Raw genomic sequence first — 23,871 nt, 5'->3', positions numbered from 1 at the left:
CACGTCGTGTATTTGTTGCCCACACCGCTTCTCTAGGGGTTCGGCGTTTAAGTGTGGTGTCTAGCCAGGATCGGCCCTTCCCCTGCAGTGGATGCAGGGGCTCGTTCTCGGACTGAAGCGAGTCTATTAGGCGTCTTACACCCCTCTGTTAATATATTGGGCAATCTAGAATACTATAGAAACACTGCTCCGGTCCAAATGTAAGCACTAAAAGCCTCCCAACAACCCCTCGATAGTTTAGGGCACATTTGTCATTTGTAAAAAAGATAAACTCAGTGTTGACGATCATGTCTTACCGTAGCGTGTCAAGGCCCTAAATCTTGTTTGGAGGGACCTAAAAGACCCTAACAGACCCTAACAGACCCTAACCTTTTTAGTTGGGAAAACTCAACATCTACACCGCGTCATACCTTGGTGGAGTCTAGATTTCATTTGACCAGCAAATAATAATTAACCTAAGTACTCAATACTCAATACTCAATACTGAATGCTCACTAGACCTGGAACAGGCGGAGTTACAGGGAATACATGAACTCGGGGTTCTCCCGGTCTGTCAAATCAAGCCACCTGCAGGGAGTTAGCCGCCGATATCGCAAAGTCAAAGTAAGGAAAGACTCACTCTTGATTCTCCAGTCTCACATACTCAGGTCGGGCAATGAACAGCATCTTGCGCTTGTTCTCCCGACGATACCACAGCCACACCCCGACCAGCAGGAACAGACACACCCCCCAGCAAACAATAATGGTGATTTCAGCGGGGACATAGCGGGGTCCATCCTTAGGACGAAATGTCTGCGGGCCTATAGGCATGTCAGTCACTATATTCCCACAATCCACTTGACTGGACGTGACGGCGTGGGATTGTGATTCTAGATCCACTTACCGATGATATTTCCTGCACAATATCCAATCAGATACAAGGCAGCCACAGTCGTCTTCTTCGTGTATCCCGCCACATTCGAAGAAATGAGAGATAACAGTGCGACAAATGGCGTCGGGCTAGCCTGGGTGAGATAGTATCCGATCAAGCGACCGACATCATTAGACAGGGGCAGCGCAACAATCAGCAGCATGCCCACGATCGAGGCGACAAGACCGCCCAAACTGGCAAGGATACGTTGGCCAGTGACATGGCCGACCCAGCCGTTGAGAAGCAAAGCAACAACCTCCACAGCGCCGCCGGGAACACCCAAAATCAGACTCTGTTTCTCGTCGTAGCCGAAGCTTTTGATCTAGATGGTGTGAGCATCATCCCCATCCAGTCATAGATCACAGATCATAGCGAGGTACCACTCACCAACTGACTAAAGAAATTGGTAATACCACCATTCGGGATATCAGCAATCAGAGCATAGAAGAAGAAAGCCCAAGTCATAGGGTCCAGCAAAGCCTCCTTGACCTGATACATCTTGAAATGCTTGTTGCCAATACCCTGTTGATTAACCCTGACCCGGGCAACTGCCAGAATGCGATCCTCCTTCTTCAACCAGCGCGCATTGAGCTGGTTATCGGGGATGATCCACAGGAAGACGAAGCCCAGCACAATGGTCAGCAGGCCAGTTACTAGGAAGACAATTTTCCAGGGGTCGATTGCTGAGCCGTGCTTTTCGGCTCCGACGGCGATGCCGTAGGCTACTACTCCGCCGAGGATTTGACCGACGCCGTTAAAGGAGAACCAGATGTTGACTCGGCTTCCTTGTTCTGACTTGGTGTACCACTAGAGGACATGTTAGTATTGGTGATTTGGATTGGATATAGATGAAGATGGAGAAGAAAAAGGAACCATACCTGAGAAGTCAAAAGAGCAAAACCAGGCGTCACAGCCGCCTCAAAAACACCGAGCATGAATCGAATAGCCACAGCACCGGAGAAACTCTTCACGCCGGCGAAACAGCAAAGAATCAGTCCCCAGATCAGGATACACGCCGCAGAATATTTTCCCAGAGGGAGACGTTGAAGAAGGCGGTTAGTTGGATATTCCCACGCAAGGTATCCTATGTAGAAGTTAATAAGAACTGGATAATCACACAATCTACATCAAGCAAGAAGAAGACAAACCAAAATAAAACAAGCTCCCAAGCCACTGATACTGATCCCCATGGAGATCCAGATCCTCCTTAATACCCATAACGCTAGCATACGAAAGCGTCGTCTCTAAACGACACATAAAAAACATTAGCATCAATCCACTCCAATCCTAAAAGTCAAGAGGAATTGGCCGAGTCCCTCAACTCTAGCCACGAGAACGCCACCTCCGCTTCCGTCTCCGTCTGTAATTTCCAAGATTTATAGATGCGGGGAACACATACTATCCAAATAATTCATGCCGTAAATGCAACACATGATAGGCATCATGTGCCAATCGATAATCTTCAAGAGACGCTTGTTTGTCGCTTCGTCCAGTTCGATGGCTTCGCCTTGCATCTCGTCGAAGGCTTTCATCGCCTCGTCTGCGTTGTGGGAGTGTTTCTCCATTGTTGGGTCGATGGCTTTGCTCCGTTCAATGTCGAGGGCTGGGTCTATGCCCGAAGACATGCCGATTGACTTTTCTTCGGCCATAGTGAATGTTTGTGTACAATGTATAGCGTGGAGAGGAGGTAGACCGTTGGAAGGTAGGTTTCAGAGATGGAGGTCAAGTCCAGAGACTGTATGGAATAGACCTGCTCAGTCTAGTCGCGGGAGATATCGCAAACGCTCAAGGTTATAACTTAAGTATAACGTGAGTTCCCCGATACTCTGTGTAGAAAGAGGAAAAAGAGGAGCGGGGAGCTGTCTAAATAAGGTCCCAAACGGTGAGAAGGCCGAGGGACTGCACATGGACCTGTTATCTCCAAGTTGAGCTGCCTATCATCGACTATCATCATCTACAGTGGAGTCGATAAGAATCTGGGGTTAGTCGTGGATGTTCTCATTGGGTCGTTGGGAGAGGGGGTGTGAGGATCGGCAGTCTCCCGGGAACTCCCCTGTACTGTCCAAAGTTCGAAGAGAGATTTTGATGTCGGTGAAGGATATGCACAGCATATATGAAGTTAATACTCTGGGGATCCTACGTCAATGAAAAGGTATGATGTTTGCGGCTACAGTCCAGCATACCCGCTATACAACCACGGGTGGCGGCCCCGTAGCTTCCGAGCCTTAACGCTTATCTCTCGGGATAACTTTGCAGTTTACGAAGTCACAGTGCTTGGCTTAGCTTCTCTATGTAACACTTTTCTTATCTGGGCTTGACTATTACGATCAGTTCTTGGAGCTTATCATGGCATGATTCATCCTTGGCGAGGATCGAACTCCAAGTTTATGTTCGATGTGAAACATGGACCCTCCGTTTTTTACCTTTCTTTACACGCGTGGGAAATCGCCGATCAAGAGCTCATCTCCTTACTTCCTCACATGTGGTAAATCCCTTGCAGGAGACTCGTGGACGGTGTAGATCCATGACATAGGTGTGCGCGCCCAAGAACCACACACACACACACCCGGGGCAGAGGATATCGCAAACGCAAGAGCAAAACAGACTTTCCACAGCACGCCATCAAAAATAGGATTTTCATGATGCATAAGAAATCACCTACATATATGATATGATATATATGGAACGTGGATACACCTACTGACCCCCAACACGGGCAAGATACGCCTCCCAGCCCTGCTGCTGGTACTGACGAGCGGCCTCAACAGGATCAGCAGCAGCATAGATACCCCGACCAGAGATGATAAAGTCAGCACCACGGCCAATAGCCGACTGAGGGGTCTGGTACTGCTGACCAAGTTTATCGCCCTTGGAAGAGAGATTGACACCAGTAGTAAAGACAACAAAGTCCTCACCGTCCACGGGCTTCACTTCAGCCTCGACCTCGCCAAGCGAGCGGGTGGACACAAAGCCCAGGACGAAGCTGGGGTATTTACGGGCGATGTCGACTGAGGCCGAGGTGTAGGCGCCTGTAGCGAGGGAGCCCTTGGAGGTCATCTCGGCGAGGATGAGGAGGCCGCGCTCACTGCCGTAGGGGAAGTCGGACGCTTGGGCGGTTTGCGCGAGGGCCTCGACGATGCCTTCGCCGGGTAGGACGGAGCAGTTGATGATGTGGGCCCATTCTGAGATGCGGAGGGTTCCGTTGTGGTATTGCTTTTGGACTGTGTTGCCGATGTCGATGAATTTGCGGTCTTCGAAGATGAGGAAGTTGTGCTTGGCTGCTAGCGCATTGAGGCCGTCAATTGTGGCTTGGCTGAAGTCGGAGAGGATGTCGATGTGTGTCTTGATCACGGCGATGTAGGGGCCCAGGCCTGGTTCCTTGTTAGTGGGTTGTGGGTTGGGAGGGTGGGAGTGGAATGCGGTCACGTACGGTCGGCGAGATCGAGGAGCTCCTGGGTCGTGGTGACATCGGCTGAGACGGTCACATTGCTCTTCTTCTCTTCGGCGACTTGGAAGAGCTTGCGGGCGAGGGGGTTGGGGTGCGAGCTGGCGCGGGCGCCATAGGTCAATTGCGACTTGGACGACATGGCGGGGTTGGCGGGGGTGAGAGGGAAGGTGAAGAAGAGGCTGTGGAATGAGGAATTGAGCGCGGAAATGAGATTGGTGTCTACGTAGGTCAACGAATCCCCCGTTCAGAGTATAATTGAGTCAAGTCTAAGAGAAAAAAGGGCAATGAAGCAGTTTCAAGGGAACTTTTTCTGCCAGTGGACCCGCCACCCCGCGAATGGATTCCAAGCGTTCATACGAAGTAGTATTCATGTTCATGTTCATGTTCATCTTGAACATCGGATTAATTTTTATATTAATGTTGATGTTTCGTAGAGTGTCTTTCCTAGAAATACAGCCTAATGGCTAGCAGACAGCCTAAAAGTCAAGCAACTCCTTTCCAACGCCGAATACACTCAATCCCCAGAGCGCACCCTGCACCAGCCAGAAGAGACTACCACGCATGCGACCCTTGCCCTGTGCCTGGCCACTGTAGACATAGCCATGGAGGAAGACAATACGGAGGGCAACCCACAAAGCGCCCAGGCCAGCAGCGAGCTGGGGGTACTTCAGACCTGCGACCAAGGTGAAGAACATTGTCTGGGGAGCGTTCTCGAGGAAGTTTGCGTGGGCGCGTTGAGCGCAGTTGAATTTATCAGCTTGGGGCTGTGGGATGTTAGTTTGACTCCTGTTTATCTGGGCGCTGGGTCTGGATGGATGTGAAGGGAATAGTATGTAGAATGTAGGGCATTCCGGAACACGAAGGGGAGGGGAGGAAAAAGGCCAATGGGAATCATTTGTACATACGTTTTCCTTGCACTGCTCAATAGTGGCATAGCTGTGCGGGTAGGGAACCTTAGCAGCCTTGCGCTGGCTGCCAGTGACGATGCCATGGACGAAGCCGAGGACAGGGATAGCACCGAGAGCGACGGCGATGACGGCACTGTGCGCGTTAGTATATCACAGCTTTGCAGTGTGGTGATCACATACCCGTAGTTGCCAGGAACAATGATTGCGACCATGATTGGAGAGATGTGATGTGAATTGATGGCGTTTTGGTGTGCTTGGTACCTGGCTTTATATGCGGAGATCGGAGTTAACGGGGGCTCCAGCTTCCGTCGGGGCATCTTTTTGCCCGTCCGTTTTGGTCCGTGCCACGTCTCTGTTTACGCGGACCAAGTGAGTATGGGTTGATAGGGGAGTGTATTGCATTGGGGTATGCGTCGAGATACATACGTATCCTTTTCAGGATCTACTGTGCTGCCATTCCTAAATCAAAAGAAGGATCGCATCGTGCTCGCCCAGACCAAAAGAAAAGGTAGCGCTATAGACTGGATTATTATCAGGCGTCTAAAAACCAGCAGATTGAATGTGTACGATCATACTGCGGTTGTACTAACATCGGGTCCAGATCAAAAAAATCCGAGGCAGCAAAGAGATCAAGATGGACAACCACAATCTCAAACTACAGTTGGCATATCAGGGCGCATGCGACTCACGCTGCCATACTTGGCCTGCCAGGCGAAGAAGTATAACAGCGCCCCAAGCGGCTGACCAACAAGACAGAAACTAACCCAGAAGATACAATTGCCAATGACCTTACCCTGAGCCCCTTTCACCTTATCCAATGGAGCAGTGAGGGCGATTAAGGGCAATTGGAACATCATTCCAAAGAAAGCAACGCCTGGCATGGTTAGCATCCGCCGGTGAACAGTGCCAAGAAGGCTGTGTAGAGAAGAACATACCGATGAAATTATGTGTGGGAATGCCGACAAGCATTTCATGCAAAACAGCAGACAAGGTGAATACCATGCCACTAGCTGCCAAGGGACTCCAGCCACGACCAACCAGCGGCGAGAAAACATGTCTCTTCATGAAAAGGTAGACCGGTCGATTCCATGATCGCCAATAAACACCCAAGCTGGAGCTATTCCACCAGTCGGTGTAGAACTCCCGATCACCGAATTGCATGACCTCAGCCAGGGCGTTGAGCAGGGCTTGGAATAATGCGAAGAATCCCGCGAGCCAGATAATCAGGGAAATGGTCGACAATTTCATCACTCGCTCTAGAATCGAGGCAATGTCCATGACAGCGATCTTATCAATTGAGTTGCGCAGCACAGGCGCAGCGTACTGCGCGGACAAGAGCCAGATGAACATGGCCAGGCCGACGAATTCCGCTAGACGCTTCGCGACGAAAGACCATCTGATGGATGGGGTGCGCGGGTAGACGGGTTGGTAGACTAGTGTGGGCGCGAGCCAGAAGTAGGCCAGGTTCTTGATGGTGATGTTCCTCGGGTATGGGCATGAGGAATAGATATCAGGTAAGCCGGGGTCAGCGGCGGGGTTGAGCAGCGCGAGACGGAGGTCTCGGTTTGTGAATGCGTAAGAACAGTTCTTCAACCAGACAATAATAGCATGAAGTTGGCAAAGTGTTCCAATACCTGGGTGGTGAATGTAGAAGTACACCACGAAGCTGGTCACTGCAAGACACAGGGTGGCATTTAGCGTGTGTAGGAACGCAGTGTAGGGCCAAGTTGACTGAAACACTTTCTGATCGTGTTCTTTCTCTTTTTCTGTCTTCTTCTGGCGACCTACTGTTTCTTTCGCTGCCCTCGCCGCTGACAGCTCGATGATGTAAGCCACGAGCAGGTGGCAGGGCACCGATGCGTACAGTATAGAGCCGAGGACGAGATCTTGTTTGCGATAGTCATGGCATTTGATACAGATCAGAACTCCATACTACCTGTGTATTAGCCCAGATCGTGATGTTGAGCGGTTGATTGACTCACTTTCATGAAGTTCTCAATAATTAGTCGTAGATTCATCGCCACTGTTTGAGATCAGCACGCTGCATATGCATGGTTTCTCGCGATCAATCGTACCGAGGACCAGAACCATCAAGTTTCTGAAGCCCAAAAAGCTGGGCGTCGCCTCCGCATCTCGACTGAGACTGGAATGTTGTAGCTTTGAGTGATACGCAGCTACATGGCGATATTTACTGCGTTTGGACTTTGCTGGCGGCGCCTCGGATCCCGAAACAACACCATTGTTAGAATTGAAAGACTCTTCACGGGCGGTCGTGATAGCTTCAGTCTGAGACGCCATTTGGACACCCTTGCAACCTTGGCGGTTAACCGTTGGCGAAGTTGAGGAGAGTCGAAGGCCCAAGCTAAGCTCCGAGCAAACCGAATCGAACGATATGAAATCCTAGAACCAGCAGATCTCCAGGGCACAATGACAATTATCCATAACAGAGAAAAGAAAAGAAAACGAAAGTCAGAAAGACAAAAGTCCAGATCCCAACGTCAATAGAATATGGCGGGGGTGCAGGTATCAGAGCGCAGGGCCAATCAGCGTATACTGCCAGAAGGGATCCCGAGCTCCCTCCGCTTTTTTCTTTGAGAGCTTTCCTCAGTTCATCTTCGACACGCTTCGTTATGGCTTATTATGATGAGCACGGAGGTGATGGCCAATTTGGAAAGTTTAACAAGAATTTCGAAGGTCCAGTCGGACCGCGACGGCCGCGTACGTGCAATGCCTTCTTTCGGAGTTGTCCTGCTAACGCGCTCTTCCAGGACTCGTCACGGATTATGGCTCGTCGATGGTACAATGGATGCGCACTCGCCAGCCGCGCTACAAGGGAGGACATCGATTAGAGACGGAGCGACCGAGCCCAAGCTTTGCAGTTGATGTATGTTGAGCTGGTTCTGACTCCGAACCAAAGAGACTGACTTGCTAGGTTCTCCCCCCGATGGCGCGACCCTACTCTGCTGTCGATACGATCCCTGTGCGACACTTGCACCAGTCTATCGGAAAATCTAAGAAGCCCATTGTGGTCGTGCGATGGACCCCGGAGGGAAGGCGACTGTTGACCGGTGGCCATACCGGAGAGTTTATGTTATGGAACGGAACGGCGTTCAACTTCGAGACGGTCATGGACGTGCGTGTTACAAAGTGTCTTGGAAGAGGAATCTTGCTAACAGGGTCGGTCTCGTGTTATAGGCTCACTACGATCAAATACAAGCTGGCGTGACATCGCTTGCATGGGCTCATAGTCAAGACTGGTTGATTTCCGGTGGCCAACGAGGTGATATCAAGTACTGGAGACCAAACTTCAACAACGTTGAAACGATTGATGATGCGCATCACGATGCTGTCCGCGATCTGGCGTGGGCACCCAGCGATACCAAGTTCCTTTCAGCGTCCGACGACACAACCCTCAAGATCTTCGACTTTACGACTCGCACAGCTGACACGACTCTTACCGGTCATAACTGGGATGTCAAATCCTGTGATTGGCACCCTACGAAAGGTCTACTTGTTTCTGGCTCTAAGGATCACCAGGTCAAGTTCTGGGATCCGCGTACCGCCCGCTGTTTGACGACACTTCACAGCCACAAGAATACCGTTACATCTACACGATTTTCGCGGGTCAACAGTAACTTACTTGCCACCTCCTCTCGTGATCAAACGGCACGGGTATTCGATCTGCGGATGATGCGCGATATTTGCATTCTACGGGGCCACGAGAAGCCGGTTTCTTCCTTGACATGGCACCCCATTCATAGCAATCTCATCTCGACTGGTGCTGAGGATGGATCACTTTACCATTATCTCCTTGATGAGCCCAACCTGCCCAGTGGTGTCATCCCCACTGTGGCCCCTTACGATAGCCCAGACCCGGCGAACACACCTGCTCAAGTGATCTACCCAGCTCACAAGATTCAATACGCCCATGGGGCTACGATTTGGTCATTAGACTGGCACCCTCTAGGCCATATTCTGGCCTCGGGATCTAAAGATAACTTTACTCGATTCTGGTCCCGGACTCGACCTGGTGAGACTAGTTACATGAAAGACCGATTCCACATCGGTGAAGAAGCCGCCGAAGCCCAAGGCACATGGAACCGTGGCTTCGGTCGTAAACAGATGCGCGAAGAAGAGGAACAAGAGATGCAAGACGAAGCTGATAGTCTTGTTGACCAGCGACGACCTGGCGGCCCCCCTGTTCTGCCCGGCATTCAAAGTGCACCTAGCGGTCCGCCAGATGTTCCAGGTCTGCTGCCTGGTATCGGCGGAGCTCAGCCTCCTCCACCCGGAGCGGCTGGTGCTATGGGTGGGATGGATCCCGGTCGGTTGGCCGCACTCATGTCCACTCAACAGGCGCATTCGCAGTCCAACACCCCTAACCCGCCAATGCCCTTCCCCCCTCCTCCAGGTATGCCACCGGGTATGCCTCAAGGAATGCCACAGATGGACTTGGTACAGTTGCAAAAGCAGCTCCAGGGTTTCCCTATGCCGCCCAATCTCAATCTCCAGGCCATGGCTCAGAATCCCGGTTTCCCTGGCTTTGGAGGTTTGCCTGGGTTGCAGGGCGGCGGCATGCCTGATGGAAATTGGAGATAGTGGAAGACGATTATGGTTTGCAATGCACGATTGATTTGCTTTGGCGTAAAGGACTCATAGCATGGCCATCTTGACGCGGGTAACGGCGCATTTGAGATATTATTTCCCAGCTGTATTATAGGTGTCCGGATATTTCGAATTCTAATGGGTTAATTGTGCTGAGTATTCTGCGAATCCGTATATGCGTTGTCTCGCATTGAATTTGAAGACTGTAGACCGCGATTTGTCGGGTATTTGTCGAATCAACATAGCCTCTGCTGGCTTTCAAAGACCGCCTTGCATTGGGAAACTGGTGACAACCAACACCATGACATTAACACCACCCCATACCATCGGTAACCAAGTCGACATCCTGAAATTGCCTGCTTCATACACTGCCCCGAGGCTACCAAACTAAAGTCAGCCAACATCTCTGCAAGGTCTACACGAAAGACTTACACAACACCGACTATACTGCCAGCGAAAAGCCCCTGTAGCCCCGCAATGAAGCTGTAAACCACAGGTACAATCCAAATCAACCTCCAATTGCGGCAATGTGTCAGTACCGCGCAAGCAGCAACCGTCAGATGAGTCGCGGCGTAAAACACAAGTGTCCAGAGCATTGTGAAGCGCCAAATATCGGTCGTGTAGTATAGATAGTAGGCCTCATGATGATGCGACGGAAGGGGATCGTACAAGGAAGGAAACGCCGGCACTTCGTAGTTGATCGGAACGCGATTATTAGCCATGGAGATGCGGCCGCGCAGTTTCTGCTGCTAATGATCATAAAAACATTACTGAAAAAGGTCAACCAAGCTGCCTGAGTATTCGTATATGAGCTTCAACTTGTAAAATGATGAGCGCGTGAAAAGGAAAGTCCAGTGACGACGCTTGTTTGCACCGTTTGCCCGGACCCGGACCTCGGCTGCGTCTGGGGTTCTCCGCGGTTGATCATCTCACCTCCCTGAGCGATGTGAGCCTCTGACTGCTCTAGGCGCATTGTATCATTTTGATTGTTTAGTGCTTGGTTCTCAATGGCGACGGAACGTTCCTTGGCCACGCTGCTGCGGTCGCTACAGGCGACTTCTAGCTTCCAAGATGCTGCTGGGTGAGTACTATCTATCAACTCCGACCGCGGACTCGGGCGTGACGGTGAATGTGACGTTAATTATATCACCAGTCTCCTACCTACAGTTACAAGCTTCCTGTCTATGCTAGGGAACCCGTTGAATCTGACACTTCTCGCATCGCAACTTCTTACCGCTCCTTCGCTTTGGAGTCAACCAGTCGACCTTCATGCTTGCCGCAAGATCCTGAGCGTCTTCAATACTGCTGCTATTGCCGTCTTGCAGAATGACACCACTGATGAGCCACGGATACCCTACGGACGGAATCGGAAAATCGAGTGTGATGCTTGGGTTAAGGCTATTGCGGAGGGCGCCGATGATAAGTCCCCGCGATGGCGGCATACCCTCTTGCTTGGTGGTATCCTGATGGGATTCGAGGGCCAGAATCGTCAGGGCTTACCACGGAATATTCGAATCAAGCTTGAGTCTGCGCTTGCGACTGCTGCACAACTTGCGTTGGAGGAATTGAGTCCCGACGCTGGGATCGATGCGCAGTGTATCACCATGGTGCTGAATTATACATTCGAGCTCCTGTCAGATCTTGAGAGAAGCAAGATTGATTATGATCGTTTGCTTCCGGCAATGATTCAATCGGCTTACTTGTCTTCGGAGGGTCTTGAGGGTGGATACTTCTTAGGATCTATTGATCAAGATGTCGTCGAGGCTCCCGGTAAACAATTTCGATGGTCGGCCAATTCCCCGACCTTTAGTATTGTGTCGGCAATGGCTGCACGTCCGCTTGTGTCGACATTAGGTCCTCTTTCTCGTCTGATTGCACATTCTATTGATAATGCGCGCGATCCAAGGATCGTTGCCCACACAGTTGATCAGCTGGCTGACTTTGTTCGAACCCTGATGGTACAATGGCGGCAAAACAAATTGTCTGAAATTGATGTTGCAGAGGAAGCTGAGTTCCTCGATGCAGAATCACGCGAGAAAACACTTCCCGCGCTTTGGCAAATGTTGCGCAATTGCTTATACTCAGTGGTCATCGCACTCAGAGCTGTGTTGGGGAGAACTATTAATGACCCGGCTCTCGCTGCCAACAGTAGTAAGTCATTCTTAGTCCGTTTCTTTCAGCTGCATACTTATATTCTACTTTAGGTGCACCATATCTTTCGATGCAAGCACTTCATATTCTTCGCAACATGTACTTCATCTCTTCTCGGATCGGTCAGAATGCCTCGTCGCAACAGACATTTGTCTTGCTGGCAGCTATCGATATCCTTTCCCAATACCCAGATCTCGCTGAGAACTTCTTGCGAAGTATCAAACCCAGCGAGATTGGACAAATTCCAGCTCATCCAGTCGAACGGTGCCTGGACCTCTTTTTTTTGAATGCCGCGGAGCATTTCCCTCTTGTTCTATCGCCTGTGCTTAACGAGGAGCTACTCCTATCGGCTGCATTCCCATATCTTGCAGCTGGTGCAAACCACCTTCTTCTGGAAATCTTCGAAGCTGCCCACAGCCTGGTGCTTGTCGTCTTCGCCATTCCTCATAACTCGGAACTAGCAGCAAAGCACCTCCCCTTCTATATTGATAACCTATTTGCTGTAAGTATCACCCATTTCATGCATGGCAACAAGCTTCTAATTACCTGCAGGTCTTCCCGCACAACCTTTCTGCTCGTCAATTCCGTCTCGCGTTCAAGACCGTCATCCAGATCACAGCACCTCCTTCACCATTAGCGAACAGCCAACCTCTTTTGCCATCCATTCTACTTGAAGTCGTTCATGACCGCGCTCTCAAGGCTTCCTCCACACTTCTCCCGGCCCAGGGTACAAATCCCGATTTAAGTCAAGGTCCACCTCTCTCCGAACAAGCCGTCTTGACTCTTGCTCTCATTGATTCTCTTTCCTTCCTCCGAGTTGACGATCTGAAGGAGTGGCTTCCCCTGGCGGCACAACTAATCAATGCAATTGCTGACCGCAACATGCGGCATACATGTATTGATCGGTTCTGGGAAGCTTTAGCTGGAGGCGAGATGGATGTCGACCGTGCTCACTGCTGTGTCACTTGGTGGAGCACCGAGGGGGGACGTGAACTTGTCCTCTTCGGAGCCGAGACTGCCCCCAGTGAGTCGGATGAGAGTGGGCCTTACATGAGTGGTGCTGTCGGTAGTGTTGCACCTGAGAGTAAGCTATAATAATGACAATGTACGAGCCCAGGGATCGAGCCACCATACCTACGGGTGGATGATGTCCTATACCATATACCAGAATTCCAATCAATTGAGTCCAGCTCTGTCAGTATTCAAAGACCATCGTATTTACTCGAAAGACATATGTTAAAGCCGTAAATAATCAAATACCAGGGATGCCCACGGGTGTATCCTTCCTGTACTGGATATACGCATCGCCAAAGAAAGAAATCAAGTAAGCTTCCTCACCTGCAGAGAAAAGAACTAGTCAGCAATCAACTCTTTCGAATGAAAAAAAAAAGATCAGTGTACTCACGCTTAATCCGACTGGAAAAGAACCTCCAAAGCACCAGCGAATACCCGACAAAACAAACAACATTCCCAAGAACCAACTGCGTCCCAAGCCCCCACCAAAAGAACCCAAAGTAACTCGGATGTCTAAGAACCCGATAAAGCCCCTCCTGAACAAGGACATGGCCCTCCTGCCTCCGACTCTGCACATGATGATTGAAATTGCCCCCAGCCTGCGCCATAGCAATCGTCCTAACCACCTGCCCAACAAGCAGCAACACAAACCCTCCAACTAACAAAAGAGAGACCTGCCCACCAAAGATCGACCCCGGGACCGACACCGAAAGCATGCGCGCGATGCTCGACTGGCCCGGCCAGAAAGTATGCGATACCAAACACTCCACAACAGCCGAGCCATGCGCAACATTATACGCCCATCCATTCGAGGACAAGAGGAACGCAGAGACTGTGGCGTAGCGTGTGTTGTATTGTGCCGTTACCCAGAACTCGAGGAAATGAAACAGACTCAGCGCGGCGATGAAGAAGGGGACGCGCCAGAGCGGGGTGGTGGTTGTTGCTGATAGGAGGACGGCCAGGCTGCTTGATAGGCCTAGAGCTGTTCCTAGGAGCATTGCGCGCAGGGAGATGCCGCCGAGGGACATTTTGCCTGTGGGGTAGTTTGCCAGGTCGATTTCGGGGGTGGAGGAGGATTCGGAGGAGTCAGAGGTGGTGGATAAGGGGTTGGACATGTTGGAGCTGGAGCTTGCTGCGCTGGTGCTGCGTGTGTGTCTTGGGTGCCAGCCTGGTTCGCTGGAGCGTGTGTTGCTTTGTGTTGTGGTTGTGGTTGGTGTTGGCTCGGAGCCGGTTGTTTTTGCTGGCATTTTTTGGGGGTTGGAGTCAATTGGAGGATCGAGATTGGGAGGTCTGGTATAGACTGGGGGAGTTTGTTAAGAGAAAGATTTGGCGGCGACGAAAGACCATTTATACAGTACTGGACGTTTCATTGTTGGAGAACAATCTTAACAATCTTAGCGTCTACTATTGTTCCCGAGCATGACACATCACTCCGCGTGCCTAGTGTAGTTCGGATCGAAATGTCCTTTTATTTACTCTCTACTTCTTGCTCTCCTTATTTCTTGATTTTGCATCATGTCGACCGAAAGAGAGAAAATGCTCCGCGGGGAGCTCTATCGTGCCTTCACTCCAGATCTGATTGCAGCTCGGACCCGCTGCAAATGGGCTTGTAATCGCTATAATAACTCGGACGAAGTGCCTCGTCGGAGATTGGTGGAAATGTGGAGAGAGTGAGTAGTGTTGTCTGCATTGGTTTGTGGAAATATGTGATGGCTGTCTATCATATCCTACTGAATACTAAATTGTTGTATAGCATCACCGAAGACAAGACTGCTCTACCCCCACAGCTAGATGATGCTGCCGCAGATGATGAACTATTTCAAAATGAGCCCTGGGTGGAAGCACCCGTCAAGATAGACTATGGATTCAACCTGAAACTTGGAGATGGTGTGTTTATCAACTTCAACTGTGTGTTCATTGATACTTGTCCTATTACCATTGGTGCCCGTACCATGCTAGGTCCGAATGTGAGTTTATTTTCAGGAACTCATCCTCTCGATCCTGCTGTACGAAATGGAACCGAGGGCCCTGAGCTGGGAAAGCCCATTCATATTGGAGAAGACTGCTGGCTGGGAGGGAATGTGATTGTACTTGCTGGAGTGACGATTGGAAAGGGTGCCACCATTGGAGCTGGAAGTGTGGTGACGAAGGTATGTGCTACTAGTGTTTGGATGTTATATCGACATGACTAGAACGCAATCGACAGCCATATACTAACATGCATAGGATGTTCCTGCTTTCCACGTCGCGGCTGGAAATCCAGCTAGAATCATTCGTCGGATTGAAACGATCATGACAGAGTAAAGGTTCTCTCTAGTCGCATGAGGATGGGATCTTGCATTCGACGGAAGATCGGTTTGCATCTATAAAGACTTATATCAATGAAATTGCTGCGTAACATATATGCCATGCACGCCTAGCCCATTCAAGAATATAGAGAGAATGGATTGAATGAAATCGAGCGCAATCCCACTGCGATCCACGTATAGAGTCTAGCTTATGCTAGGCAGAGCAATGCATATCGCATAAGCGCTGCCACGGCTCATTTGACATTAGCGCCACTTAGTGCAGTGAGTTAATGATGAAATGGGAAGCGCATAAAGTCCCTCCAGCTTGAAATTCATTTCACTGACTCTCACTTGAGCAATCAAATCTTCATGCGGAGTGCTTTGTTAAGGTGCCGATCCTGGTTCTCAGCGCAACGTCACTGGTTCTGGCGCGTCCCCCCAAAAAAGCTGTCGACCGCTTTAACTGATCCAACTTCATTTGCTCACTGCCTCGCTTCTCTTTTTCTCGCGCGTCTTTGACGTCGTTGACCTCACCCTTTTCTTCTCTTCTTCCTTTCCCATTCTACATCCCTTTCTTATTACCATTGCCCCGGCAGAAAATGTCATGGCAGTATCCCCGCCAGATAGCTACCACCCCACACCTGACACTCCCTTGAGCGAAGACAAAGTACGCGACTCCATGGAGGATCTTGATCCTCAAGCGACCCGGAAGCGTCCGCGCCTCGACAGTGGAAGTCGTGCGAGCGAGTCTTTGTCCGTCGACGAAATGTCTCGTCCGTCATCCGTGCCTGCCTCGGAAATGGACGAAGATCCAGCTCGCCCCGCGAGCAAAGTCACCATTAACATGAAATCTCCTCCCTCCCCTGCCGCCCTTGAGCTTCCTTCCACCGAATCTGAGCTTCCAGACAATGCCTCGGAGCTCCAAGTCGACTCCGATGCCGCATCCGCCAATGTCATATCCATACACTCTTCATCCTCCCAGGGCTCTCCTCAAATCGAAGTTGCCGACCTCGAAGATATGAACCAAGAATCGAACCATTCCAACTGGAAACCTATTGCTGAGGCTATTAACGACCAAGGCGACATGGAAGTCGAGGCACAAGATAACGAATCTCTAGCCGACGCTTTCCCCAAGCTACACGAAGACATGAGAGCCCGAGACAACTTGAAGGGGATTGGTGACATGATAGAACATGGTGAGCGGCATCCCTATCGCATATGGTATGACACGAACTAATATTCTAGCAGGACACGTACGCGAAGGCATCGCACTGGCTGCAACGAAACAATGGCTAAGTACTTGCGTGAAGAACCTCGACCGAGTAACGCTGGAGGCCTTCATGGATGACACGGAATTTTGGGAAAACTTCCCATGGATCATGGATCGTCTTATGCGCAGACAGCGCATGCTGCAATTAGACAATAACGACGACCCTCTGGTGTTTCTCGAAGAACTTCTGCTCGACTACGCCCGCCTAGTCTTTCACTTCGTTCACATAGACACCCAATCTCTGAGTTTGATACAAGCCGATGAAGATCTGGAAGGTGTCCCCATTACCTCTAGACGTTACCTTGCTGGCTTCCCTTGGTTGCTACATGTTTCCAACCTTCCACTTTACCGTACTATGGATGCGCAATGTCGGATTGATATGCACCAATTCCTTCTCTCAGTGAAAGATGACATTGCGCAACCCCCATTCAATGCATCGCGCCAGCTGCTTGATTATGCTGCCATCGTTCTTTCTCTTGTTCCGACGCAACCTACACTTGTTCAGCACCTACCACAAATCATGATGTGCATCAACACCTTACTTGGAGTCGATCTGGATCAGACTTGGACTGGTGTCTCTGACTCTACAGCTGACTCCGCATCCGCGTCACCCGGCTTGCAAGACTTCTTCAATACAACTCGAGCCCTTGCTACACAACATGAGAAGTATGTCACCAAGAAATCACCACTAGCTACAAGCGATGTGAGTGACAATCTCATCCGATCAGTCTTCCGTGCGTACAATTTCATTTGCTCCGCCGATGACCAATTTGTGGACCAACTTTCCAAGAACCTGGGGCTCGAATTCCCCGCGGATCTTCCTGAACCCCATCGGGTGATGGCTGTCACTTGGGCATGGAAATTTGATGCAATGAAGAAACACCTCATGGAAGGTCGCATGGAGCTTCGAGTCCACGGCGTTGAGACAATGCAATCGGATCTGGTCAGCATTTGGACTCAGAATACAACTGCCACCTCTTCGGATTCTGCAATCGTGCTTATGAGGTATTTGGTAAAGTTGCTCCGTGACCACAAGATACTCGATTATCTGGTGGGTATCGACTCCCACCCCCAATTGCTCGCCCGCACAAGCAACATCTTTGGATTCTTGATCATGACCGATACGTACACCGATGCGGACTCGGATATGATCTGGAAGACCATCACAGAAAGTCAAGATGATAGAACTGTTTCCGAAGTTATCAAAATGCTTTCGCGAACGCTCCCCATTCATTCTTGCAGATCTGCCCCATTGCTATATGTGTGTTCCAAGTTACTCGAATTGCCCTTAGAGCGGTTTGACAGCCGCATAATGGAGCTTTGCGACGAGCTTGTGCCACGCATGCGGGAACGACCTCCCGACCGTGGGGAGCCAGAACTGGCACATGTAGACGCGGTTCCACTGAAACTCTGTGTTCGACTGATTCGAGAGGGCTCCGGTGCATCACACATAGCCATCGACCAGAGGGAATTTATGCAGTCGTTCGGCAGCGAACAGCTGGGTCAGTTCATGAAGGCAGGCCTGAATGAATTAGATAAAGTGGAGACATACGAACGCTGCATCCAAGATATTGCCGATATGAATTCGTCCAGCGCAGGAAGTATTCAGGTACTGAACGCCCTGGTGCCCTTCGATGATGCACCGGAGATCTGGAAGCTTGCAAATGATTTCGACTTGACCCGACTGGTGATCAAAGAACTTCACAATTTTGTGAATAAAGACCAGCGCGAGCGCGAGGGTCTGGCTTTTGGTCACGGTTTCCCCTCTAGGGTGGAAATCCTGAGGCGCCTGATCGATATGGCACCAGAGACGATCACATCCGACCTGGGCAACATGCTTTGGAATGAAGTTCTCCTATCCAAGAATCTGACTTTGGAAGAGCGTCAAATGATTTGGAGGACAATGGTTGATGTTGCCAACCGCAGTGTCCAAGAGAATACGTTCCTGGAGCGTTGCATCCATGAGTATCTTCCCAGCCTCTTGCCCGTCGATTATTCGCATGAAGTTTTGTGGTTTGCCCAACAATCACTTAATTATCAAATTCAGGTCAACATGCCTCCCACGGCTGGTGAAGATGAAGTGATCTCTATCCTTGGGATGGATCGGATCTGGAATTTCATTCTGACTGCACCGCCAAACACAATCGAAGGCGATGCAATCAAGTTCGCCATCAATGTCTATCTAGACCATGGGATCATCCGTAGGGCTCCGCGCTCGGCTATTGAGGCAACCCATATCGCTCTAGTTGGCCGCTGCGTGGATCAACTGAAGTCCGCGGCGGCGGCATTGAGACCCTCTTCCAATGGAACACCCACCGGAGATTCTTCCATGGAAGTTGATACCTCGATTCAAGATCTTGGGGGAGAAGAACTCATGTTCAGTCGTTCACTGCTTTTCCTCCGTCAATTGCTGCATGGATTGCGCGCCAGGCCGCAGTACAACTCTCCCCGTGGCACTCCCCCCGCATTCCTGAGCGCCCATTGAAAGGCGAGCCCATTAGCATCCAATATCAATGCTTTGGTGGCAACTCTTCAACTAAGATTGATACCATGCAAATTGGTTCTCTCTCGACGGCTGCAGAACTTGTTGAACGCCTTGTACAGCTGAGTCGCTTTTCCAAGCTGACCACTATCATCGGTGGGCAGAAGGTGGAGTTGCTTCAGGATCCCAATGCCCTTGTGCAAAATCTGAAGCTTCCTTCCGGTTTGCTCATTGTACGGAAAGCACCCAATGCCCACGAGCTTCCTTGGGCTGGTCGGAGTCAATCCTTGACATCCGTCGACAGCGAAGTTCTGAAACATTTCGATGAGTTCTATGATCTGCTCGAATTGAAGGACCACTTGGCTCGGCAGATCTTTGACTTTCTGGTCGTCTTCCCACCCCAAGAACAAGCTGTCAATATGGTCCGGTCTATTGACAATACCGAAAAAGACATGTTCCCCCTGCAAAAGCCGTTCAAGGCCCTTTACTCCCTCAATACACTGTCAAGTTGTTTGCACGAGGAGGCCTTGGAGACACCTCCGCGATGTGACCTTGTATCTCACAGCATCGAAGTTTTAGTTACCTTGTTGACGGGCGATGAATTGCTTCAGTCTATGAATGGAGACCCGATCGGCTATTTGCTCGCTACAAAAGCCGTCGAGTGTCTTCTCTTCGCATTTTCTGTTTACCGTTCGGCTGATGCCAATGCCATTTTGGTTGCCGAGCCAAGCTCTTTGGTTCAGCGCCTATGCAAGATGATTGACTTCGGATTAGAAGACTCTCCTGATTCACGGAAGGTACTTTGTCTTCCGAAGTTGGTCTGCTGCTGTTTTGCGGTTTTGCTTGATGGTTCAGTGCGTGATCAACACATCTGGAATGCCGTCAAAGAGAATGCCGAATTCGACGGATTGATTCTCTCATTGCTCCTCGTCGATAGCCGAAAGCCTATACGGGTTGAGGTCTTGGAACGCATCAAGATAATTTGCGGCCCTTTGAAACCGTCCAAGTTGCCGTCAAGTACATCTGCCGAGGACGCTGAAAAGTCTACCGAAAATCCCCTACGAATTGATATACTTGCTACGCTCTGGAACTCACTGGTACAGGTAATTCCCAAAACTCCTCTTTATGCCAACCAGTCTGAGGAATTCTTCATTGCTGCTCTGTGGATGTTCCGCACCATCGCTCAAAAGTCACCATGCGATCTGATCTTCAATGACTATCTCAAACACTGGAGCTCGTTCATGCTCTCGCACCAGACTGAAGAGTTCATTGGACGCGAGCCAGTTGATAACTTGATTATTGGGTTCTCTTCTCTGCTAGAATGGTGCCTCAAGCTGGCCAATGCTGCCAATGTCCATTTGGACACGTTGGACATTGCAGAGCAAATTTTGTCGAAGTACCTGTTCCCAGACCTCTCACCGGAGCCAGACGACAAGTTAGAAGCTCAAACCCCAGTCATGAATAGCGGCACCCGCCAAAGTCTCTACAGTGTTGTCAATTTGTTATGCAAGCAAAGCGACGAGACTTACCTCCGGATCATGGAAAGCCTAAGCACAACTGTCCCACGAGACGTCATTCACTTCGACTGGGCTTTCGATCGATCGGCGATGATTCGTTCCCCAGAGGGCTACGCTGGTTTGAGAAATCTTTCAAATACTTGCTACCTCAATTCATTGATGACACAATTGTTCATGAATATTGAGTTCCGAGATTTCATCTTGAAGCTTCACATTGCGGATTCAGAATCTCAGAAGCTACTCTTTGAGACCCAAAAATTGTTCACGTGGATGCAGGAGACCTGGAGAAAGAGCATCGAGCCGCAGGACTTCGTTGACAGTATTCGGACCTTTGACAATGAACCCATTGATGTGACCATCCAGATGGATGTCGATGAGTTTTACAACCTTCTCTTTGATCGTTGGGAGTCTCAGGTTCTCGATACGGAAAGCAAAAAGAAATTCCGTTCGTTCTACGGTGGTCAATTGGTTCAGCAGATCAAATCGATGGAATGCCCTCACATATCCGAAAGGCTTGAGCCATTCTCAGCCATCCAGTGCGAAATCAAGGGCAAAGCAAGCCTCGAAGAAAGTTTACGCGCTTACGTCGCTGGTGAGGTCATGCAAGGCGATAACAAATACTTCTGCACTTCATGCGATAATCATGTGAATGCTGTGAAGCGAGCATGCTTGAAAGACGTTCCCGACAATCTGATTTTCCACCTCAAACGGTTCGACTTTGATATGGTGACTATGCTGAGGAGCAAGATCGACGATGAATTCATGTTCGCACGTCATATTGACATGACTCCATACACGGTCGAGCATCTGTCTGATCCCGAGCAGCCTGTCCAATCGGATTGGTTTGAATTGACTGGTGTCCTTGTCCACACGGGTACTGCCGAATCAGGGCATTACTACACTTACACCCTTGAGCGACCTTCATCCGGCGGAGAAGCCTCTTGGGTGGAGTTCAATGACTCGGATGTCTCCAGATTCGACCCAAGTTCAATCGCGGACCACTGCTTTGGCGGCCCCAGCGAGCAGATGCAGTACAATGGCGAGCCCAAGAACAAGGTCTGGAATGCATACATGCTTTTCTATCAGCGTGTTTCGACTATGGATGAATCCAGATCTGTGTACAAGCCTACAAAGTCCCAAAGCCCGGTGCATGTTCCTGTCTCTGTTCCGATCAGCAATCACATTGCTATGGACAACGAACTTCTCATTCGGACCTACTGCCTTCTTGATCCCCAGTATGCCTTTTTCGTCGAGAGTTTGCTTCAACGCCTCTCTAGCATACCTGAAGATAATCCCAACAAGAGCTTGGCAGAGACGTTAGCTGTTAATGTCGGCATGGACACATTCGAACAAATGGTCTCAAGAACAAAGGACCTTCAGGGACATCAAGAATTGTTCACTGTACTCATTGCCATGATCAGTGGAAGCCCCAACGCCGCCCGCTCTACTCTTGACTGGATGTTCGACCGCACATCGCCAATCCGCAATCTCATGACCAAGATGCCCCAGCCAGAGGTTCGGCACAAGGAAATCCTGTTGATCTCATTTGCCATCAAGCACCTTTACACGTTGTCAAAAGACCCCAATCGTGAAGAGGGTGAGCTGGCTTTCTGGCGCAACACCTTTGAAGAAGCCATTATACGTCTCGTACCCATGCTGATTGAGGTCTGGCCCAGCGTCCAGAGCATTTCGCGGGTGTGGGAGGATTACTTTGGTTTCTTTGTCAGGTTGTGCAGTTACGGACCTTGGGTTGTTAATCATCTCGCTGATAAACATCTGTTCGTTGTCTGCCTGCAAATCCTCTGGTTCGACGAGGATGACAAGAAAAGGATGAGGGCCAATTTCCCCAACTACGCACGTCTATTTGAGAAGGGCCGTCGGTTTACCTACCTGAACATGCTATCGCTGTTCCATATCTTTTTGAAACACATGGATCTGTCTCTTGAGCCCGTCGGTCGTAGCGAGCCACGCACTATCTCCAACGACAAAATGTCCCTGAGGCCTTTTGAGATGGAACTCATGAAGTCGATCGAGAAGGATGGCTCACTTGGCATTGTGAGGCAAATTTTCAGACATGAGACCCTTTCAAAGACCCAGACCGCTCGTTCAATCCTTGCAACCTTGTTGGAAGGAGAACCCGCCGCAGGCCTCCTCCCTTCGATTCAAAAAGCGATTGAGAACGGACTGAGGATTGAGCCTGCCATCCAATGTACAGCCTTCCTCGAGGCCGCAGTGGTTTTCTGTCAGCACTGCCCTAGCAAGCAGCGAGTCATTGACATGATTACCTGGGTCGCTAACGGCGTGGAGAGCATTGATAGCAGCGGTGGTCAGGAGCACATTACATTCTTCATCACTTTGTGTCAGAGTACCAACGAGCGACTCAAGTTGAGCGGCGAGGCATTCGCTGAGATTGTCTTCACTATGATTCCAACATGGGCTCCCACTTTGCTCATCGACAGGAATGAGAATGTTCGCATTAGCATGCAGAACATCCTCAGTGTCTGGGTTTTCATTGAGGGCAACGAGGAATCCACCTCTGATGAAAGCGAAGAGAACGACGAAACGGATCATAGTCCAGAGACCAACAATCCCCTTGAAAAGCGACGCCCTGTTATTGGCAGAGGACTGGTCCGCGCCTGCATCGATAGGATCAAGACGGCATTCGTGAAGGACCCGCCTCGTCGTGTCGACGATAGACAGGTCGAGCGTATTGTTGCAGTGATGAACTATTGCTTGGGCAAATACTTTACCGACAGCGAGGAGGACCAGCAAATTGTCACGGAGGCCAAAGGTATGTGTCAACCATGCTTTTAAGCACCTTTTTCTCTCCCCTCCGTACAACGTTGTTAACATGACCTTTACTTCAGATCTCATAATGCTTCTTGAAACCTTGACCATGGAAGATTTCGCTGACGACCAAGCGTCCGGTACGTACATGACTTCTAAGTCAGTGACCCTCATGAAATGAGTCTAACCCAAGCCCTCAGAATCAGACGTACCTTCTCCTGAGGAATGGGAAGCGAATTCAGCAATGGCCAGTGATTCCGAAGTCGGAGTCGCAGGAAGCCCCTAAGAAATGCATGCTCCTAAAGAATGCGTGATTTCTCATTTCATTTCCTTTCTTGTCTTATTCTCATGCGTTTTTGCGTTGTCAACGGATTCAGCGAGCGTCATATGGGATCGGGATCAATCAGTGCTGGTGATGATGGGGATAGGGTGGTGACTCGGAATGGGGGTTTCACATAAGTTACGGATTTAACGAACTTTTGCTTTGAATT

At 50.1% G+C, this 23,871-nt stretch overlaps 10 protein-coding genes across 10 annotated transcripts; 4 read left to right on the top strand and 6 right to left on the bottom strand.

Annotated features, from left to right (window-relative positions):
• Window positions 1-515: 515 nt before the first annotated feature.
• On the bottom strand, window positions 516-2,559 carry N7511_002698 (allantoate permease family MFS transporter; the record flags this gene model as incomplete). The annotated part of the gene is made up of 7 exons (XM_057125123.1): window positions 516-567; window positions 620-800; window positions 884-1,232; window positions 1,298-1,717; window positions 1,789-1,994; window positions 2,059-2,154; window positions 2,310-2,559. 7 exons carry the CDS (start codon window positions 2,557-2,559, stop codon window positions 516-518), a joined length of 1,554 nt encoding a protein of 517 aa, XP_056987282.1.
• Window positions 2,560-3,607: 1,048 nt separating this feature from the next.
• Window positions 3,608-4,497, bottom strand: pyrG (orotidine-5'-phosphate decarboxylase pyrG; the record flags this gene model as incomplete). The annotated part of the gene is made up of 2 exons (XM_057125122.1): window positions 3,608-4,281; window positions 4,341-4,497. The coding sequence occupies 2 exons, from the start codon at window positions 4,495-4,497 to the stop codon at window positions 3,608-3,610; spliced, it is 831 nt and encodes a 276-aa protein (XP_056987281.1).
• A 337-nt stretch (window positions 4,498-4,834) lies between these two features.
• N7511_002696 (MAPEG family protein) lies at window positions 4,835-5,478 on the bottom strand (the record flags this gene model as incomplete). Its single annotated transcript, XM_057125121.1, has 3 exons — window positions 4,835-5,122; window positions 5,264-5,399; window positions 5,447-5,478. The coding sequence occupies 3 exons, from the start codon at window positions 5,476-5,478 to the stop codon at window positions 4,835-4,837; spliced, it is 456 nt and encodes a 151-aa protein (XP_056987280.1).
• A 438-nt stretch (window positions 5,479-5,916) lies between these two features.
• Window positions 5,917-7,564, bottom strand: N7511_002695 (putative diacylglycerol O-acyltransferase (DgaT); the record flags this gene model as incomplete). The annotated part of the gene is made up of 4 exons (XM_057125120.1): window positions 5,917-6,140; window positions 6,202-7,198; window positions 7,249-7,289; window positions 7,342-7,564. 4 exons carry the CDS (start codon window positions 7,562-7,564, stop codon window positions 5,917-5,919), a joined length of 1,485 nt encoding a protein of 494 aa, XP_056987279.1.
• Window positions 7,565-7,896: 332 nt separating this feature from the next.
• On the top strand, window positions 7,897-9,865 carry N7511_002694 (WD40 repeat domain-containing protein; the record flags this gene model as incomplete). The annotated part of the gene is made up of 4 exons (XM_057125119.1): window positions 7,897-7,984; window positions 8,035-8,150; window positions 8,199-8,399; window positions 8,462-9,865. 4 exons carry the CDS (start codon window positions 7,897-7,899, stop codon window positions 9,863-9,865), a joined length of 1,809 nt encoding a protein of 602 aa, XP_056987278.1.
• Window positions 9,866-10,129: 264 nt separating this feature from the next.
• On the bottom strand, window positions 10,130-10,593 carry N7511_002693 (uncharacterized protein; the record flags this gene model as incomplete). Its single annotated transcript, XM_057125118.1, has 2 exons — window positions 10,130-10,250; window positions 10,304-10,593. 2 exons carry the CDS (start codon window positions 10,591-10,593, stop codon window positions 10,130-10,132), a joined length of 411 nt encoding a protein of 136 aa, XP_056987277.1.
• Window positions 10,594-10,878: 285 nt separating this feature from the next.
• On the top strand, window positions 10,879-13,117 carry pex8 (putative peroxisomal membrane protein Pex17; the record flags this gene model as incomplete). The annotated part of the gene is made up of 4 exons (XM_057125117.1): window positions 10,879-10,952; window positions 11,025-12,022; window positions 12,076-12,524; window positions 12,575-13,117. 4 exons carry the CDS (start codon window positions 10,879-10,881, stop codon window positions 13,115-13,117), a joined length of 2,064 nt encoding a protein of 687 aa, XP_056987276.1.
• Window positions 13,118-13,274: 157 nt separating this feature from the next.
• On the bottom strand, window positions 13,275-14,151 carry N7511_002691 (protein-S-isoprenylcysteine carboxyl O-methyltransferase; the record flags this gene model as incomplete). Its single annotated transcript, XM_057125116.1, has 2 exons — window positions 13,275-13,360; window positions 13,428-14,151. 2 exons carry the CDS (start codon window positions 14,149-14,151, stop codon window positions 13,275-13,277), a joined length of 810 nt encoding a protein of 269 aa, XP_056987275.1.
• A 400-nt stretch (window positions 14,152-14,551) lies between these two features.
• Window positions 14,552-15,340, top strand: N7511_002690 (sugar O-acetyltransferase; the record flags this gene model as incomplete). The annotated part of the gene is made up of 3 exons (XM_057125115.1): window positions 14,552-14,706; window positions 14,790-15,186; window positions 15,263-15,340. 3 exons carry the CDS (start codon window positions 14,552-14,554, stop codon window positions 15,338-15,340), a joined length of 630 nt encoding a protein of 209 aa, XP_056987274.1.
• Window positions 15,341-15,928: 588 nt separating this feature from the next.
• Window positions 15,929-23,666, top strand: N7511_002689 (uncharacterized protein; the record flags this gene model as incomplete). Its single annotated transcript, XM_057125114.1, has 5 exons — window positions 15,929-16,520; window positions 16,573-18,929; window positions 18,977-23,384; window positions 23,461-23,520; window positions 23,581-23,666. 5 exons carry the CDS (start codon window positions 15,929-15,931, stop codon window positions 23,664-23,666), a joined length of 7,503 nt encoding a protein of 2,500 aa, XP_056987273.1.
• Window positions 23,667-23,871: the final 205 nt, after the last annotated feature.

Source organism: Penicillium nucicola, assembly GCF_028828085.1.
Source record: "Penicillium nucicola strain IBT 29836 chromosome Unknown utg000002l, whole genome shotgun sequence".
Taxonomy (NCBI): domain Eukaryota; kingdom Fungi; phylum Ascomycota; class Eurotiomycetes; order Eurotiales; family Aspergillaceae; genus Penicillium; species Penicillium nucicola.
Note: the sequence above shows the minus strand (reverse complement) of the source record. Positions and strands in the feature narration are given on the sequence as shown.